Source organism: Vidua macroura, chromosome 8 (assembly GCF_024509145.1).
Source record: "Vidua macroura isolate BioBank_ID:100142 chromosome 8, ASM2450914v1, whole genome shotgun sequence".
NCBI classification, from domain to species: domain Eukaryota; kingdom Metazoa; phylum Chordata; class Aves; order Passeriformes; family Viduidae; genus Vidua; species Vidua macroura.
In genome coordinates, this window is record NC_071578.1 from 25,883,058 (window position 1) to 25,903,023 (window position 19,966).

At 36.7% G+C, this 19,966-nt stretch overlaps 1 protein-coding gene across 1 annotated transcript in view; it reads left to right on the top strand.

Moving 5' to 3' along the window:
- NRG3 (neuregulin 3) overlaps positions 1-19,966 on the top strand; it is a 344,333-nt gene that overhangs the window by 125,526 nt on the left and 198,841 nt on the right. The window contains exon 2 of the mRNA XM_053984120.1: positions 14,956-15,085. Within this exon, the coding sequence (XP_053840095.1) occupies positions 14,956-15,085 (130 nt within the window). The remainder of the gene's footprint in view (positions 1-14,955; positions 15,086-19,966) is intronic.

Below are 19,966 nucleotides of genomic sequence, written 5' to 3' on the forward strand. Positions count from 1 at the left end.
TTTGGGGACATGTATTTGTTTCTTGGAACATCCCAAATATTAGCACTATTCAGATATTGATCAAAGCAGCCATGGTGTGTGGAACAGATCTGTGGGTCTGGCTGATAGCAGCTGAGAATTTATCCAGCCATAGTGGATGTCTGAAAGTCCTGATTTGCTTCCACACTGGCTTTTTGATGATTCTGTAAGTTTTTCATTTCTAATAGTCAGTTCAGGTGTGGTACAGATCTCAGTACTCAAAAGCTACTTCCTCCTGATTCAAACTTTGATACACCATGAAAACATGCCGAGATTTTCAGCAATGTCCATATCTCATGTGTGCTCAGAGATAAGCCTGCAAGCCTTATGATTAAGTGTGTGGCAGGGTGTGCTGCTGCCTTTGTTTGATGCTGAACTCCAGCAGCTCATCTGCACCGACAACATGAGCAGAACTGATGAGCTCTGTGTCTTGCTTTGCTATCAAGTTGCCACCTCAAACAAACTCTGCAGCTTGTGTGCAAGTAGGGAGTTGGGTAATAAAGACTCAAGATGTTTGTTCTGTCTTCGAAGTCCTTGTCATCTAGTGGGAAGAGAATTAGCTAGCAGAAAGTATCATCTTGCATGTTTGACATTACTAAGGCAGTAGCATAAGAAAATACATAAATCTTCTGAATAACCATGAAGCATACTCATCTGGAGAAAACAGCAAGAAAATAGAGTAGCTGGCAAATGGAGAGATACAAGCTGCCAAAAGGGATGTGAAACATTAATTCTACCATCTCAGGACTGATTTTTTTTTTTTTTTTTTTTTTTTTTTTTTTTTTTTTTTGAGTTATATTTATTTTTAGAGCCACCAGATGCTAACCTTATTGCTTATGCAAACTAGATAGTCTGAAAATTGTTCTAGTTTGTTCTAGCTCACTCCAACCTCCAGTGCCCCACAGAGACTGTTGCAGCAAAAATGAGATCAGCTTTGAGGAAAGAAATTCTGACTCTCTTCTTCTCTTGGATGTGGGTGTATGTCTTTCTTATATGTGCCAGTGCCTATTCAAAGGGGCTGGCATGGGATCTGTTTAAATAACCTTTTCATTTATGAAGATTTTTCCCTATGCAAAAGATGGCTAATTCAGCCTAACCATGAAACCAAAGATTTCCACTTTCTCTGCATGGTAGAGAACTTCTGATGGTGTGCTTTCCCCTGCCCCCAAGTTTTCCATGCTTTTGCTCAGATTTTAATTAGGTCCAAACCATCACACATTTTTCACTGCTTTTTAGAGCAGTCAGTCTAAATTTACTGTTGGCAGAAACAAATTGAAAGCTGAAGCAATGTAAAAATAACTCTTTTAAAGGAAAAAAAAAAAAATCCCAGATTCAAAATGAATTTCCTTGTAATTTCAATCTGAATGAGTACTTCCAAACCGGGCTTAGATGTTAGGTTAGATGTTGAGGACTTTCCCCTTTTTAGGAAGTGATGTCATTAACCTTGGTTTAATATTGGTCTAATTGGAGAAGAAGCAGTGGTATGCTTATACTTCAGTTTAAAGTAGATTAAGTGAAAGTTTCAACTGAATTGTGAAATGAACGGATAAAATATGTGAATAAATACTGGATTATTAACTACATACCTGCTATTTACGAACCTAAAGTACCCCACTGTTTAATGAGTGATACTTCTTCAGCCTTGAGTTCATCCAAGTTACATCCCAGCTATGTAAAAGGTAGTCTTACATAGGATATCAGGTGATTTTTTTAATTCTCAGTGTTTTTCCTGAAGGGACCTGTTAGCTGTTTGTATGAGCAGGTTTTTGTTGTGCTTTCTTGATATCCTGAATTTCCAGCTTTTTTTTTTTTTTTGATAGTTGTCTTTTTCACTTTCCTTCTCCTGCCTCTTATCTTTTGACCCTTTTACAACCTGCTAGCCTATGTCATTTATATTTGGAGAAATTATGATTGAGCACATGATTGATTGATTTGTTCTTCCTTTATTATTTATTTTTTTTACTCAGGCTCTTATTCTACTTACTTTCGTTGTATCCTTGGTCAGAACTTGCACCAATAAAGCAATGTTTGCCCTGGGAAGATTTACTTCGGAGAGCAGTAGGGTAGATTGTAAAGGAAATTATCTTTGTGTTTTCTTAGGAATGTCTAAGAAGCAAATATATCTCAATGTGAGCAGAGAGTTGTGTCTTAGCTCTCCCAGTTAAGCACTGAATTTGTACCTGGGTGAACTGTTTGTGTCAAAAACCACGTTTGAATCCACTTTATCCATTGTTTAATGCCCCACATATTTAAGTAGATATGTAGCTGTTGGTGTGTCCTCGGCAGCATTACATGAGAATAATTTAAAAGACAACATGACTGGAGAAACAAAGTCAGAAGTTAACCATTCATTGGAAGAGGAGGGAGCAAAATACTGTAGAGTATTCCTGCCTGGACTTCTTTCCACAAACCTGAAATGGGATGCTGTTAGAAGTGTTGATTGGTGATAGGGTTCATCTCCTGTGAACTTCTGACAGTGGTTACTGAAACTAGCTTATCTGATTTATCTGCTGATTTTTTTCTTGGTCTTTTCCACCCTTCCAAGAGTAGCAGTTGTGCTTTCCAGAGGATATTACTAGGATTTTTGCTGCTGCTGCCAAAGATCTTCTGGCACAAAATAACTGTCTGAGTCAGCTTTGTAACATGACAAATTCGGAGGCAGCTGCAGTAGTGATAAGTTTGCTGCCTAGTGGGCAGCTTCTGATTAGACAATAAATCTCTTACTAGTTATAAAATGTCATTAAAAATGGCCTAACACCATAATAATGATTGTGCAATACTGTGCTTGTTATTCTGGTTAGCAGGTTGAAAGATGTATAAGTGGTCTAAGTTAGAACAGTTATTCAGTTGTTGTATATAGCAGCTTTAAAAATTAGAAGCCATCAAAAGAGGATAATGTAGTTTCCCTGTTATCTTTTCTCACCCAATTGTTAATTGCTCATATTGTATTCTCATATTTCAGTGATAACATCTGTTGCTTGTATATATGTTTTTCTCCAATGTGGTGGCACTAGAGCAGTGTATATGATGCATTTTCCAGTGGAGAGATTTTACAATGGAATTAAGCTGCTATTGGAGATGCTCAGTGTTGCATTTCCAGAACTGGACTTTTGTGGTTGTTGTTTTGTAGTTCTATTAATGCTGCAGTTTGTGAGTTAAACTACTGGTTTAATTGGCTTTTTCTTTCCTGTACTAGTATCTTCAGTCAACCAGAGCCTGCAGTCCTACTTTTTATGTCTAATTATGTTCCATTTCTGTGCCCCAGCCTACATTTAATTTGCACAGAAGTGGAAATGAAGTTGTCAGTGACATCTCACAATGACTCTCCTCCCCCTGACTTGAGCTATATCAGATGCCAACACTGCTGATTTGTTGAACCTCAAGCTGTTTTGTTTAGCTGTGCAAAGCTGACTGCTTTGCGACCATCAAACTGGTACAGTGAGAACAAAGTGCTTGTGATATTGCCCAAATTTCTCATGGGTAAAGGTAGGAGATGTTTCAGTTTCAATTATGTATTGGCTTAATCTGGGAAATGCAACTTCAGTATGAGAAATTTCATGTTCTCTGCTAGCTAAGCCTGATAGATAATCTGGGTTAACATAGATTTGATTCAGGAGTGTAGGAAAGCAAAGGAATACTTCTGTTTTCTATTTCAAGGCTAGTTTTGTTGCAAGGTGAATGCTACAAATGTGCTTAGTCTGTATTATCTAAATCAATTAATTGTGGAGTGGAGAGGACTGAAGGATGAGAATGCATCTTAAAGTTTCTCAGAGCAAGAGGAAAAGCTGCTACAGATGTTTCATTCTTCTCTTTTCCTAATTTGAAATAGGGGAAAATTGCAAATATCATAAAATGTTGCTACAGTGCAAATTTATTGATGCTATTTTAACATCGCCTTTATCCTTTTTGACTTTCAAGTAGTGGTGGCTTTGTTCTGTCATGCTGTTTTTGTTGTAACTTGAAGTGTGAAGGAAGATTGAGATGTGTGTAGCATTGCATTTACACTGCTAGAAGCCCACCCTGCAGACCTCGTGTTTTGTGAGTTTGTGGAGCATTGGAGGGGAAAACTGACCATTGAATTTATTTGTCCTGCAATTACATTGCTTTCTCAGGTACATAAAATTTTTTTCTGCATTGCTTTGGCTGTTTTTTTTGGTGTTTTTTTTGTAAGCTTTAATTTAAAAGAATACATGGTAATTTTCCTTAAAAATTTTAAAGATGGGAAGGCAAAGTATAAGACCTACAATGTCTGTTTAGTCATTAATGAATAGAAAATTAACCTGAGTGTTTTTGAGAACTTTTAAATTCTAGTTAGTCTTAGTTCTCAGGGATCTATTTTTTCTTCATGATTTTCAGTGCAGTTAAGTAATTACTGGAATGTTTTTAATCATAGCTTTCGCAACTATTTTGTTGAAGGATGCACGATACAGGCTGATTCAGTTATGTAAAACCAAAAAACCACAACTCACACCAAAACAAGCGGATTCTACTGAAAAAAGCCAAGTGTGTTTACTGCACAGCACTCTGCTTGCCTGCTGTAATGCTTCAGTCACTCAAAGAGGATTAATGATGAACACTGCGATGACCAGAAATACCCATACCCCAAAAAGCTCTGGCAGCTGGAATTGCTGGTGAGATGCACCTCAGGGTGCCACTGTGATCCTACAGGTGCCTGGCAGTGAAAGAGAAGTTCTGTGGCTGATGGTAACCAGAACTCAGCAGCAGTCAGTGCTGCTTGGCCTTGATGTGTGTATGCAATGCTGTAGGCTCTGTGTATGCAACAGGGAGGGAAATATTAGAAAAGGAGTAGATGGTGGGGTGGGTGTTTTTTTTTTGGTTTTTTTTTTTTTTTTTTTTTTTTTTTTTTAATAAGTAACTGAATAAATGCAGATGCTAAGGCTTGAGTGCTTTGTGTGCTTCTGGTGCTCAGGTCTCAGAAGGAGTTGGTAGAACTTGAAAGACGTAAACAAGAGGGACAATAATTTACTCATTTACTAGCTTGCTGTCGCTGTTAAAAGACTGAATTATATGTACTCTCTTGATGGTTGTGGAAGGATGTAACTGCTGTAGAGATTGTTCAATGTGGAAGGCAAATAGGTTAGACTTCCTTTTGGTGTTAATTAAGTTTCTGATGCCTCATAATCTTCTTGGTAGCATTATATAAAAGAGCTGTGTGCGTGTTTCCCCTTACCTGCCAGTGAGCCATGCTCTAAACCACCTCCACCATAGGAAGAAAATACATATTAGCATTCAATTTAACACTAAAATTAATGAATTAAATGCACTGAAATGGGAAATACAGATTTTAACTAATACTTACATCTCCTGAAACTCGATAATCAAGCACTTAGTTGATCACATGTGAGATGCTGTGATACTTCACTCAGGATGACTATGGTGACAGGCTATAAAATTAGAACTGTAGAGCACATTGGATGTAGGAGCATTTATGTGCTTCCAAATGCAACTTTACAGTGTTGTGGCTTGTGGAGACTGAGGTGAAAAACAGGAGCCCCACCAGAATATTGCTTGTAGCAGTGCTGGTCCCAAGAGAAATTTCAGAGTGCATTATACTCTGTCTTCATGAATGCATCTTTCCTTATAGTCCCAAACTCTGTGTCTTCTCTTCCCTTTGCTCCTTGCTTTACCATTAATGAGAATATGTATACTAGTTTATTGCACTAAGGCTGTAAATTCTTTAATAATAAGTAGCTGGCCAAGAGGTTTCAATTTTTAAACTTTTGTACCAACATAATAGTCTCAGTTGCAGGGAATTTAGCAGAAAAATCTGTTTCACTTAATAGGCAATGACTTAGATTTGTATCATGGATGTTGAACACATAATTTTGTGTTAAATTGAAGATCAGAGGGGGATGCAACTAAATTGATTGGAATATGAGCCAAAGGCCAAGGATTCATGAAATAGAAAAAAAATCATGTTTATATTATTCTGTGAAATATTGCAGAGTATTTGTACGGATTTTAGATATACTTTTGACATCTCTGGTCAAACTGACCCCAACTTGAGTGTTCTTGACTGCAGTCTGATTTCTGAAGCTGTGGTAGCCCACCAAGAGCCTCATTATCCAGCTCTTCCTTAGCACAGTTGACTGACTCTTGGCTCTGCTGAAGCAGTGTGTATGTAAATTAAAGAGCTATATGTGATTTACCTAATTAATGGCACTGGAAAATGCTGGCCAATAAAGCTGAGCAGTTTGTTGTGTGCTGGTAGTAAAGCAAGGGGATTTGCAGTGTGTGAACTTCTGACGGCGCCACATCAAAACCAGCTGGAAATTTGTTCTCCTTACCTGAGAAAAAGAGAAATCCTCTGATGTAATCCATACACAAGGACAGAGCAGTGCAGATGGAGGGAACTGTTGCAAAGACACTTTACCGTGTCATGCCCATCCCCTTTCTGTTCTGGAAGACTGAATTAAAAGAAATAAAGTGAGGAAATGAGATTTAAAAAATAAAGCATAATTTAGAATATATGGGTTTTTTTGTGAAAGGGAATGTGGAGAGTAATGTTAATGCTTCATAGCCTGACTTTGCATGTCCACACAACAAGAATGTTAGAATTATAAATGAAGTAATGAATAAATTTTAGATTGCATGCCTTGGAAATATGCAGAAGCGTAAAGTTAAAATAGCTTTTCTTATTTCCCTTGCTTCTAGTCAATGTATTGTTTGACCTATTTGAATTCCTTGGAGAAAGAGCATCACTGCCAGTCAAACAACCTACTCATATCTTCTTGATAATTAGTATTTTTACTTTAAAATGTGAAGTATTTCCCCATATAACTAGAAGAATTCTTTTATTCCATTAGATATCTCCCTCTAAACCTACAGTAGCTTGGGGGTGACTGTAAGAAGTTATTTCTTAAATGTTGGAAACACAGTTCTGGGTAGTTCCTGTACAACTTTAAGGAAATGGTAAATGATCCAGAATAATAATAAACCTTAGAACGTAGATCAGGCCAGTGCCCCTACCCTCTGGAGCCATTGGCCTCTGTTTTCCCTTTGCTACTGCTTACCATGAAAATGTATAAAATCACATAATACTCTGTTTCCAGAATAATTTTCCTATACCACAATGTGGGAAGATGTGCAAATACAGGTTGTTCCAGATCTGTAATTGGAAAAGTGTTGCTGCCCAGCAACGACACTTGCCAGCTGCCATTGGCCATGAGACTTCCTCTATCAATTGTAGCATTTCTTTCTTTAACAAGAGCTGGGCAAGCTGAAGTCCCTGTATGTTCCAAACAGAAATATTTGCCTTCCAGATCTAAGGTTTCTGTCATTCCCTTTCTCTTCTCTGGTCCTTGCATCTAAACTCCCACCCCCACACAATATTTCACAGGCAGAGGGAGAAAGAAGACAGCTGTGATATAAGAAGTAAAAAAAATTGGAGGACTGTTAGTTGGGTCTTTTACTACATGTAACAATAATTGTAACACCACTTTTATACTCGTGTTGTAGCAGTATTGAATTATTTAGTTCATTTAGTTCTTTGTATTTTCTTCTTCTTGATTTGATTCACTAGATTTCATGTGAGGTGAATTTTGGTGTTTTTTTTTTTTTTTTTAATTTCTGAGTGCTGGTGACTGCAGATACCACAGATGTGTGCTACATCTGCTTTCTTCTAGCGTCTTTTAACTGACACAGTTCTCTGGTTTGGGGTGTCCCTCTTATGTTTTGCTTACACCTCTTGAAGTCTATGTTTCATTTTTTTAAAATTAATTTACTATTTTGCTTTGCTCTAAATTTAATAGTATTTCAGTTTCTCCATCTATTGGAGAAACTATATTTCTAGTTTCTATTTTCTAGAGCTATTTGCACATCCTCGAGAGGGTGTCCCTTTTTGGTGCAGTGATGTCATCCAAAAGTCTCAAGGGCTTTTGGAGTCTCCAGAGACGTCAATATGCTGGGATGGGTCAAAGAACAGAGAAACCCTGGTGTGGGTGCTGGATCCACTTCTGGCACAATCTCTAATGTGCTGATTTTTCTCTGATTTCCTCTATTAGCTTCTTTAGATCAATTAATAAGTCCTGTATAACTGTATAAGTCAGGATAACTGAATGCATTTGATTGATAAAAGCACTCTGCACCTAGAGAGCCCATCAGAACTGTCATAACTCAGTTTCAGAGTAATTCTTCACTTTGAACACTAAACCCTAACTTCTAACCTAACACTAACACCTAACTTCTGGCCCTTTGTGTCTCACAGGGCTCTCTCCTGAGTCATTTCCCATTTGTTCAGCTTTCCCTGGTGTCAGTTTGAGCAGCAAAGGAGAATGCAGGCTCTGATGTGCAAATTGCCCATACAGAGATGAATTTCAGTAGTGTTTAGGGTTCAGTATTTAAATTCTGACAGATGTAATCAGATATTACATTTCAAAGTGATACTGGCATTATTTCCTTCTCTGCTTTGGAGTTTGTTGTGACAAAGCATTAGATGGGTATATTTTTGTACATTCTTTTTAGAGCTAATGCTTGATTAATTTGATTTTTTTTTTTAAGTCATGAAAGTAAAGGGATTATTTTATATTTCAGAGTTTTTTGCATTAAGTAAATAACACATGATATTTGCTAATTACACACTAGTAACTTGAAAATGCTTCCATATGTTATTCAAGACATGCATTAGTACTTGTGTATAGTGATTTCAAACTGCAAAAACATTTAGAAAGTATGAACAACAAGGTCACACAGTTAATTTAGGAATTGCTAAAAAGGGAGCATGTGTGGTTTTTGGAGAGATGACTGTCTGCAGTAAGTTGTTCTGGAAGTGTTCTGTGTTGTCCCTGCATTTGTGCAGGTGATGCTGTGCTCTGGTGAGATGGGAGAAAAGCAGTCTGTGAGGATGTGCTGGTTTGTACTGACAGAGAGATGTTTCAAGAAGAATGTGCTTGGCTGAGTTAGTATCACATGAGCTTTCTTATGTAATCCTCACAATGAAATAAATGCAAAGGGAAGACACGGGGCTGCCTCTGATAACAATTGCAGCTCCCCCCCAGTCTGGCTGGGAAGCCAACACCTGTAAATGACATTGTTTTGATGCACTGGCTGCATTTTCAATGTGTTGCTAAATTATACTGATTTTGTTCATTTGAATCTGAAGGATAGTAGAAAATCTCCAACGAGTCCCATATCTGTAGCACAACTTTGTTTTATATCATGATGCAATAAAAGCTTCAAGAGTGTTATTGGATTAAATAAAATTTTCCCTGGCACAAAAATGGCTAAGGGGTAGCTTCCTGAATGATCGACATCCAGAACGCTATTGCTTGTTTATACAAAACTGCCTCTCTAAATGCAAAAAAAATATTTTTCCTATATTTAATTAAGCTTTTGGTTTTAATAGTATATAAATATATGCAAAGGAGTTCAAGTAAGTTCAGAACAAGAAGTCTGTTATTTTTTTAAAAACATGACATTTTCTTTTTTAATTTTTAATTTTCATCATTTCTTACTAGAATTTTAAATTTAATTATTCCATGGCTAAGCCTAGCTAGCGTTTAGGTAGCACTGATAAAGCAAAATCTCTGCATTAAAAATGGCGATGTCTAGAATGTTTTCTTTGCAAATATCAACAACTTAAAGCACTACCATCAGCTAAGACTAAATCAAAATAAACACTAAATATTTATGGTTTCCCTTTCTTCTGCCTTAATGAATATCTTCCTAGGTATTTTCTTCCCCTACCCACCTCTTGTTCGCCAGGGGCAGAAAAGGGACTCTCTCACATGTGAGAAGGAAGGAGTTTTTTTCCAGTGGGGGGGATCATGGTGGCCAGAGGGTCTGACCTCCCTGTTTGTCATTGTCCTGGGCTTGGTGAACATTTCACATGTAGATCATTGTACATTTTGTTATCAGTATTGTTGCTGTTACTATCCCTTTCTTTTCTGCTTGCTGTTTCTAGTAAATCACTCTTATCTCCACCTGTGATCTTTGCTTTTTGTGTTTCTAAGGGGAGAGGGAATAGGGGAAGCACTAAACTGGGAAATAACCTTCCTAAACCATGATACTTCTAAAAGCACAGGAATAAAAATTTTAGGTTCTTTGATTTTTAAGATTTAAGTAAGTGAATAAACAAAATCACATCTAAACTATTCTGTGTGTAAGTTTCATTTTTTTGTGCAAGACTTTTTCTAGTTAGGGATACCACAGATAATTCTGAGATACCAGGAGAGAAGCACTAGATGACCCTATAGGAGCTTCAGGGAACCCTGCTTATACTGAATCATTGTAAATACATTGCCATTGACTTCACCAAACACAAAATTTAACTCTCTGTGTGCTATTAACTGACTTTTTATGCTGCCTTCTTTGTAGAATGCAGTAGTGATACAGGAATATATTGTTTAAAATGTTGTTTTTTTGTAAGAAGGTATTTTTTTGATAACTAGAGTTATATTTTCAGAGGCAATTCAGTTGCCTGTATCTGGCTTATTTTTTGCAGTGCGTTTAGAAATGGGATCAGGGATTTAAAATAAGCATCTTGCTTTTTTGGTGCCTCAGTAAGTAATAGTTCTCTGGGAAATGATCAGTTATAAATGGATAAAAAGATAAAGGAAAAGCCAGTTTGCATGTTGATACTGAATCTGTAAAGCTGGTAATGCCCAGTGGTAGTCAAAATATGCAGCATTTTAAAAAGTCCTTTAGTATGTGAGCTCTGGTGCTAAAATGAACCATGTTTTAATATTCCTTGGTGGAAATGCGCCAAGCATTTGCCTTAGGTGTGTTAATGACTCTGTAGCTGCAGAGTTTGGGTGCCTGCCTGCTAATTCACAAAAGTTACACAAGGCCTTTCCATCTCTTGTTCTCCTGGGTCATTTTTCTCCCTATAGCAGGTTATGTCTGCCTGGGGAAAATGTTTGCAGTGAGAGGGCCAGGGAGTGTGAGAATCATTTACAGCTAGCATAGGAAAGTTGCTTTGTTGGACATGTAACCAGTAAAATCTGTTTCTGAAGCTGGAATGCTGCAGGACAGATGTGATGGATGGGAATGGCTGCTGCTGCAATCTGTGCAGAAGCAGCTGCCCTGAATGCTGCTGTTTCCCAGGATATTTTAAATCTTGCATTCTTTCTTTTCCTGCATTTTTTTCCTGGCAGTTACAGATTTATCAGAATCAGGACATAGTATTGGAAACACGGAAAGTGGTAGCCTTGAGGGAGCAAATAGTATTTCTAGTAACCATATCGTGCCTTGAAGGTCACTCAAAAGTCAGCTATAATGAGCCATCCTGTACTGGAATAAATACGATGACATGTATTAATGAGACAAGAATACAACTTCACTAACACTTTTTTAGACTATTTTAGACCTAAACAAAATAATATCTGTAAACTTCCTAAGGATTTTTTCAGCAGTCTCAAAGACTGAATGTTTTTAGAAACCAACTCTATGTTTATAAAAGATCTTGAAATGTGAATGAAATTCTGGTTAATTTGATTACACAGTGGTAACTGAAGATTGGCAATGATATATCAATTTTTGGAGTATGGGAATCATGCGTAAACCTTTGCTGGTATAGTAAGGCAAGAAAAATAAGAACAAGAGTGCCTAGAATTTTTTTATTCCAACTTAGTTGGAAAGATTCCATCAGAAATCAAGATCCCCTGCTGCTTTTGCATGAAACACCTGGACACACGGCAATTAAAAACATGAAAAAATACCCTAAGGAATACACACGGAATTCAGGGACATCTGAATGCTTAACAGAGATTCCCCTTTTGTTACTTGTGAACATTTGGGACTGTTACCACATTCAAATGCTAAAAATAAATTAAGGCGCTATATTAGTCAATTTTTTGAATGCCTAGGTTTTATTAATTCTTTTAAAAAAACCCAAAAAAGTCAAACATCAAAATACAATGGTGTTTATTTACCAGGCTTCTGAAGCTATGAAAGACAATTCCACCATGGAAAAGTCAATTTGGTATTTGGTCAGGAGTAAAATAAAACAAGAGACAATAGGATGTATTATTTATTAGACAAAGAACCAGGAAAACTCTGTAGTCTCTACAGTGTTTTCTCTGTTTTGTACTTTCTGTAGTTATGTTTAGAACCAGTTTTTAGGTTTTGTTTTTATCAATATTTAATGAAGCTGTAGCAGAGTTTGTGAATGCAACATGAAACAACAGCGGGATTGTAACTTTTATGAAACTCATGAATGGGATATGTGAGTTGTCTCCAGCAGAAAGTACCCAGCAGCTCCAGGGATATCTAAGATATCAGTTAGTGACACAGCTTTGGATTGTTGATTAAGGACTTTTGATCTCAGACACCTGATCTGTGCACAGCTCAGCTCTATGAAGTGTCCATGTGCATCAACCTGCTTAGACTTGCGCAAATATTCCAAACCAGAAACTACTCCAACTGAAAAGTAACTTCTAATGAGATTTTTTTATTAAAAAAAAAAAAGTTACTAATTCTTGAGTAGTTTTCAGCATTAGTGCAATCTAAGCCTGCCATAAGGAGCTGCCAGCATCATTGTTACCTACAACTGTTCTACTTAATTTGAAAGGTGAGGGACAAAACACAACAGAAAAACTTGAGATTGTGGCAAAGTGGAGAAAATGAAGTATTGCAACTTATGCCCATTTATAAAAAAACCACAAGGGTTGATTAATATTAAACAGGGGAGTAATTAAAATAAAGCAGAACAAAACTTCTAAAGAATATATTTAATCTAAAACTTGAAAATGCTGACCTTGGCAAGGTGTTCTTGATTTAATGATGGTAGAAGAGGAGTCTCCTGCACTTCAAAAGCCGTGCTCTGAGAATTCACTGCGTCACTGCCTCAGCCACGCTGGATCTCCCTCCTTTTGCTCCTGTCCTTTGGGAGCACCTCAGATTCCTTTGGTCTGTGTATTGCAGCTGCCTTCATAGAGGTGTTTGCACAGATTGCCTCTTCTTATTTGTGAGCAGGCTCACAAATATGAGTCTTCTCTTCCCTAAAGCTGATCAGGCTGAGTTTCTGCTCATCGAACAGTTTTACTTACCTTTTGTAATTACCAGGAGTTCTTTCAATTAATGTTACCTTCAGTTTTCCATATCTAAAAGGGGTAGAAATATAACTGGTTACTGATGTTTATAGTTATTTTTTGCCTAATCAAGTTTTAAATGGTCATTTTAGTGCTCCTGGGTAAAACTGACCTTAAAAAGTAACTGGGCTACCTCTTTTCTATGTGAGGATTTTTTTTTTTTTTTTTTTTTTCATTAAAGCTGATCATTCTTGAAATGCCAACAGTAAGATGCTAGTCACTGTTTGCATCTATAAACATCTTGTATTGTCTCCAAATTTCAACTTGATACATTTCATTTCAGGGTTTGCTTGCAAACATTAAAAACATAGTTTCTATTTAGCCTGTATCTTTTTTGTAAGTGCTGCTACTGGGGACAATGGGGCCTTTTGTTCTGAATCTGTAAAAACATTTGAGAAAAGACTGTTAGAGTTTATTCCCAGGATATTTTTTCTCTCCACTGAAAACACTAAACTGCAGCATTTTCTCTCTGGAGAAGAAAAACAAATTTTTGAAACAAAGTATAGGGTGTGGATTTTCTTATTCTTTTCAAATATGTTTTATTAATCTTCTGTCATTTAGTCTGCATATAAGGAAAACTTGTAGAGGTGTTTTATTAAAAATATAGTGAGAACAAAGAGTTACTTTGACAATTTTTTGGGATTATCTGAATTTTGTTGCGAAACTGTAGTTACAGCTGTCCTGTGGTTCAGTATTTTTGTTTTCAAGTTTGGTTTTCAACTTTCAACTATAAAATATTTATAGTTTGATAAATATTTACCTTGTATTCAGTTATGAGCAACACCAAATTAAAGTGTTTGTATAACTTTGAGTTTGCAAGGTTCTGTCTGTTGAGCACTGCTTCATTAATTTGACAGCAGTCAAGGTAATATTTTGTGATAGGCTGTATGATGTACAATGAAATGTTCTCTTACTATTTCAGTGTATATCAGGTCCTGCAAAGTGATTAGGAATTTAAACTTTTTGAATTAAGATTGAATATGAAGATTAAACCATGGCTCTGTGGAAATCATTATCTACTTTGAAAATCAAACTTCGTTAGACAAAAGCTTGTCGTAGTGAAGAAAATCAAAATATATGTCAGTCAGACATCTTCCTCTGAAAATTTCACTTTATTGTTGATTAATCCAACTGGATTGGAAAGGTTAAAGAGATGTATTAGAAGACAGGAACGATGGTTCACCCTGACATAATGGCAGTCTATTCCAAATCTAATTATCTAACTAAATATTCCAAAGGTGCAGCCAACAGTTCTACCTGCAGTCAAGCCTTTAACTGTGTTTTGGGGGTGGGCTCATATACACCTACAGATGATCTGTGTGAAATGACACAATCACGGGTACATTGCTTGTGTTTGAGTTTTAGGCTCAGTTTTTTTGTGACTGGTGAATCAAATTAGCATTGACCTTGGGTATTTGGCTTTTTTTTTTCCTCTTCGATTGTAGTGGGTTTTTGTTGTTTGGTTTTTTAAAAATTTACGTTGTATTAACTACTTTTGCTTGGTTTTATGAAAAAAAATTGTATCTTATTTCAAACATTATTTTGGTGTAGTAATATGAAAATATTGGTCTGGTTAAAGGACGCAAAGTAGGTGGCTTTACATTTTAGCAGGGAAACCATGGAAATTGGAAGTGGTTGAGATTATACTCCAACTTTGCTGCAGTCTGGTTTGTTTTTCTGCAGGTATTTCTTGTGAATCTTTTAAGAAACCTGATTGCAAATAATGCTGCAGTCAGACAGAGGTTCACATGCCCTGGGCTTTCCATTTCTTTTAGTCTGTGTTTGATGTTACTGAGCCCAGTATGATCAAATGTATTTTACATGTACTGTAGGAATACCCAGTATTTATCCTTACAGCCTTTCTTTCCTTTCCCTGTTTTCTCCTCAGACACTACAACGTATTCCACGGAGCGCTCTGAGCACTTTAAGCCATGCAAAGACAAGGACCTTGCATATTGTCTCAACGAAGGGGAATGCTTTGTGATCGAAACCTTAACGGGATCCCACAAACACTGCCGGTAAGTCATGTGCCAAAAAGTGCCAGAAAGCTCTTCTGGCTGAGGGAGGAAGCATTAGGGAAAAAAAAAATAAACATTTAGGTGTAAAAAGAAGTGGATTTTTTTTGGAAAGCAGTGGAATTTTTTTCCCTCCAATTTGACTGCATTCCTCGCAGCTGGTGGGTTTTTTACTAATCTGTGATAATGATAAATAGAAATACGTAGATACAAGAAGCAACATTTTGATCTTTCGCTAGATAAGAAAAATCTTCAATATTCTATTTTCTAATCATGTAAGGATTACTGTTTCATTTTGTTGGGTTTTTTACATATAAAAGCCCTATATTCCCTGTACATACCAGGAATATTCCTTTACTTTGGGTACTCCAGCTAGAGCATTTGACAATAGTTGTATGCACTGTCTATTGAGAGAGAGGACGAGCTAGTAGTTTTAAGAATTAGGGTTTCTTAAGTTTAATTACTGAAAGATAAAATGGGCTATCAGAGCCATCTTAACCTGCTCTATAGCTGTTGTACACTTTTATACCCTGAACTTCTGCTATTATGCAAGGCCATCTTGAATGTATTGAAAGGAATATCAGAAGAGAAAGCTAAATGACTTTATTATCGTTATTATTATTATTACTATTATTAGTTAGCCATAGATGCCAAAAAGGAGTGATATGCAGAAGGAATACTGCAATATCTTCCTAAAGATGAGGATTTTAACACGCATATCCACCAGACCCCCAATTATTTAAGCAATCTTTTAAACAGGAGAACACATTTTCATTTTGGACTGCTTGTGACCTAATTTACTCCTACGATGCTGTGTGTGGCAGACAAAAGGTGTTTCTGAGACACTCGTATGCCCAAATTCTAATCTGGACACCTAAATGTGTGGAGAACTCTAACATAAATAATTAAAAGTGTCAATGACAGAAGATTTCCTGAAGGATTTGGGACTTCAGCTGCTAAGTCCCAATAAAAGCAGAAAAAAAATTTGCAAAGTTTCATATGCCTGGATTAAAAATGGAAATTTATGAATTTAAAGATTGATGAACTTCTGCTTATCATCAGAAGAATATTTCCAAGATTTTCACTTTTTTATACAATACTGGTGATTTTTTCCCATTCAGTTCTGTATGGTTCAGTGATCATTCATTTCCCTTCTTTGTTTTTGTATGGAATGCTTAAATTAAATATTATGATTCATTTGTTGTGGAAAATTGATGTCTTTTTCTACTTCCAACATAATACTACACGGATTTTTTTTTTTTTTTTCCTTAAAGCAGATGAGGTTTTTTGGTCTTTCTTAGAAATGTCATAAGCTGGTAAGGGAATTATATCACTCAATTATTTGTGTATCATAAAATATTCAAACTGAACAAAAATGCTATAAAATAGCAGAGGAAAATGGATGTATATGAGGATTTTTAAATTGGCTGATAAATTTAGTAGCTAACCTCTTTAAACAGACTGGTTTTGTAAACTGTGGATTCCATTTTAAAAATTGGCAGGAGATATATCTTAAGAGCTGCATTCTTTTTGTTTTTGTTAGTTGGCTTGTTTGACTTTCAGGATCTTTCCTATCATCTTTGCCAAATTCTCATTTATTTCCTGTGATTCTGATAGTGCAGCCTGGCTAATGGTTAGAAGTTTTTCACCCAAGCTTTCCCCTGTTAACTCAACAAGCCAAAATGTTGACTTTTCATTTTTTCCAGCAGAGTGAAATTTTTCCATCACCTTCCTTGTGTTATCCTTCCATAGGCAAGCAGCAGTATCTCTGGGAGTCCCTTGGCTCCCCTGTGTTTGAGGTTTTTGTTGCCTGTACAAGTTCCAGGCACTGGCACATTCTCTGGGAATTAAACATCTTCTTTATGGTGGGTACTCTGAATGGTGCAACACCAAAAGACCCATATAAGGCAATGATTTTCATATAGGAAAAGAAGATACATTTTAAAATTTAGAGGGTGATTAGTTGTAGTACTTCGTTTAGTATTGTAAGGACCTTGGACACTGCAAGCAACAACTTGTTCAGAATCACTTTTATACTGATAGGTTTGTCATTAATGGAGATAAACATTTAAAATTGACCCCTAAATGCTGTGTCTCTACCTGGTTAGACTGAGTGTGTCTTTGTTAGAGTCAGTGCTGTAATGAGTGGGATGCAGGTGTTTTTTTGTCTGTAGCCTATAACAGTGCTGAGAAATAACAGCCAGAATGTACACATATAGAAAAATACAGTACTGATATACTGTAATTGTCCTCTAGTAAAAAAGCAATTTTTTATGGAATTCCCACTGCAATCAAAAAGAAAAATTTGAATACAGAATTATGAAGACTTAAAATGGTACTTTGTTCTTGGAATCAGGCTGCATTGTATATGCTTACTGAGTGATTTTGCATCTGTTCTGGGAGCAGAGCACCAATTTACTGAAATGGGAATTTGCCATGTGGAACAGCTGCAAACAGAGGACCTTGGATGAGCAAAAAACTTTTATCCACTTGGTCAGGTTTGAAGGGTATTAATAGATTATATTCTTAGAGAGTTGTTCTTGCTGTGTGTGCATGTCTAAGGATAAATATGCTAATTATAAAGGGACAGAAAGAGAGATTTGGTAGCAATTAATAAATATTTGAGTTACACCTTGGGCCTCTTCTCTATCCTCCTGACCCATCCTGGCAATGCCAACAGGCTCAGCTGGCAGCTCAAGCACCTTTCAGAGTTCATAAACTCCATGGTGCTGTTGTTGGAAGGGTGGCACGTGCCCATTTTCTGTCTCCAGTGGTCACGTTGGCACCGGGCTGTGGTAGAGTGCTGGCTCTGGCTCGTTCCTCTTCTGTGGGATTCCTGCTTTGAACCCACAATTGTGGGGAGTGGGACCAAGGTGCACCCTTGGCCAAGGGCAGGGAGGAGGCTGTGTTACAGGAGGCCACTGGAAACACAGGAAATGAGATCAGAAGCAGCCCTGATCTTGGATCTTCCACTCCTGTTCACCTACAGAGGAGTGTCCTGAAGTCACAGGAATTTATTTTTTAAAAAAAAAATTGTTTTTATTCTGAAGTTAATTAAAAGTCTGTAATTCATTTTTTAATTCAAACTTCTGCATTTTACTCACTATCTCTTGTGAAAAATTGCCTGGGATGTAAACTGGCAAGAGTTCTCCTGCGTGGTTAGGTAACAAACAAGATCCACTGGATGTTTTGTGCTATTTTAAAGCTGTGACTTCAGTGTTTATTTTCGTGAATGGTTTAACATGAGCTTGTTTTAAGGATAGGGTAGGTCATCGGTAGGGAAACTTCATATTTAGCTTCTCCATATGCTTAAATTTTTTCAATGTTGCCACCTTGAGAATTTCAGCTGAATGGTGAGGGTGCCTTAATTTGTAATTTACACCAAAAAAATCAAGTACACAGTCAACTCTGACACATCAGTGTTCAATGGAGTATTATGTAATCCAGGCTTTAAAAAGACCTGTTCAAGTTTTCTTTGTACAGTTTTATTTTAAATACCCCATCTCAAGTCATTCTGGGTTTTTTTTTTTCCTCAGTTTGGCTTGTGGGGTTGTGGGTTTTGGGCTCTTTTTATGACTCTTCCTACATTTTTTTTTTCCTTTTTAATCCCTGCATTTTCTTTAGATAACCCATTTAGGACTGGAAAACACTGATTGAGCAAGTGGCTAAAACTTTTGAGGGGAGAAGAGGATTGTACTTTTAAATTTCTCCTCTGGAAGAAGCCATTAGGACTATTATGTATGCACAGGAAGCCTGGTGCACTCTTTATAGGTTTGAGTATGTTGGATGAGATATACCTTTCATCCTGTCTTCCTGTCCTCCATCTCTCCTTCAAGCAATAGAAAGCCTGAGTAAGTTTTCTGACAATGGAGAATGAAAGAATGGACTTACAAATGTACAGTAAACAAAACATCATTTCCAGTTGACCAAATTGCAGCAGGTTATACATCAGCATCTGAAGTGTGCTACTGTGCTTACAATCCCAGAGTTTTCAGATTTCATTGGACAGTCTGGTTTTGATGCATGAATGCTCTGGTGAATTCTGAGTTTGGTGGTCTTGCTCATATTTATGCATAAATTTTCCATTTTTACTTTTAGTTGATTAAAAAATTATACCAGCATTTCTCAGCTTTGTTTAAAATCTGTCATGACAGCAGAAGAATTGAATCCCCATTTAATGAAAATCCAGTTTGGATAAATGTTTATATACTGTCAGGTTTTATTGTGAGTCTTCTGCATAATAGTAACTGCAATCCAGACATAGCCCTTGCTGTCAGTAAAAGCAGGAGAAAGGGATCAGACAGATGGGACTTTAGAACAGTTCTGAGCTTGGCATATGATATGTGCACTTAACCATAAGTTAAAAATCTAAAAAACTAAGAATATCATTTCCCTGATTTAGATACATGGCTTGTTTTCTAAGCTTTGGCAGTCTGACCTAGGTGTTTTAAAATACCATCTACTCCATTTTGTGCGTTCCCCCATCTTGTATTACACTGACACTTTTCAAGAATATAAGCCCAGGAAATAATTCGCTATTGAATAGCATAGAATACATTAAAAAATCTCACTCATGTCATAATATTCCAAGCATACTTTCATCAAAAGAATCCACTGTTTTAAGATGACACTGTAGCATACAGCTACAAGCTTTTAAAGGAGGAAGAAGGCTGTGCTTGGAATTTAGGATATTTTCCGTGTCAAGGGCAATCAACAGAGCTCCTGTTATGAAAATGATTGTTTTATGAGCATTGCTGTAGCACATATCTAGATTATATTTGTGTAGTTGCATGCACCGTTTTCTGGCATGTCTCTGCCTTTACTTTCATGTTTACTTTGGAAAGCCTGAAGCAAAGTTAAGATACAAAGTTAGGTATCTATTAG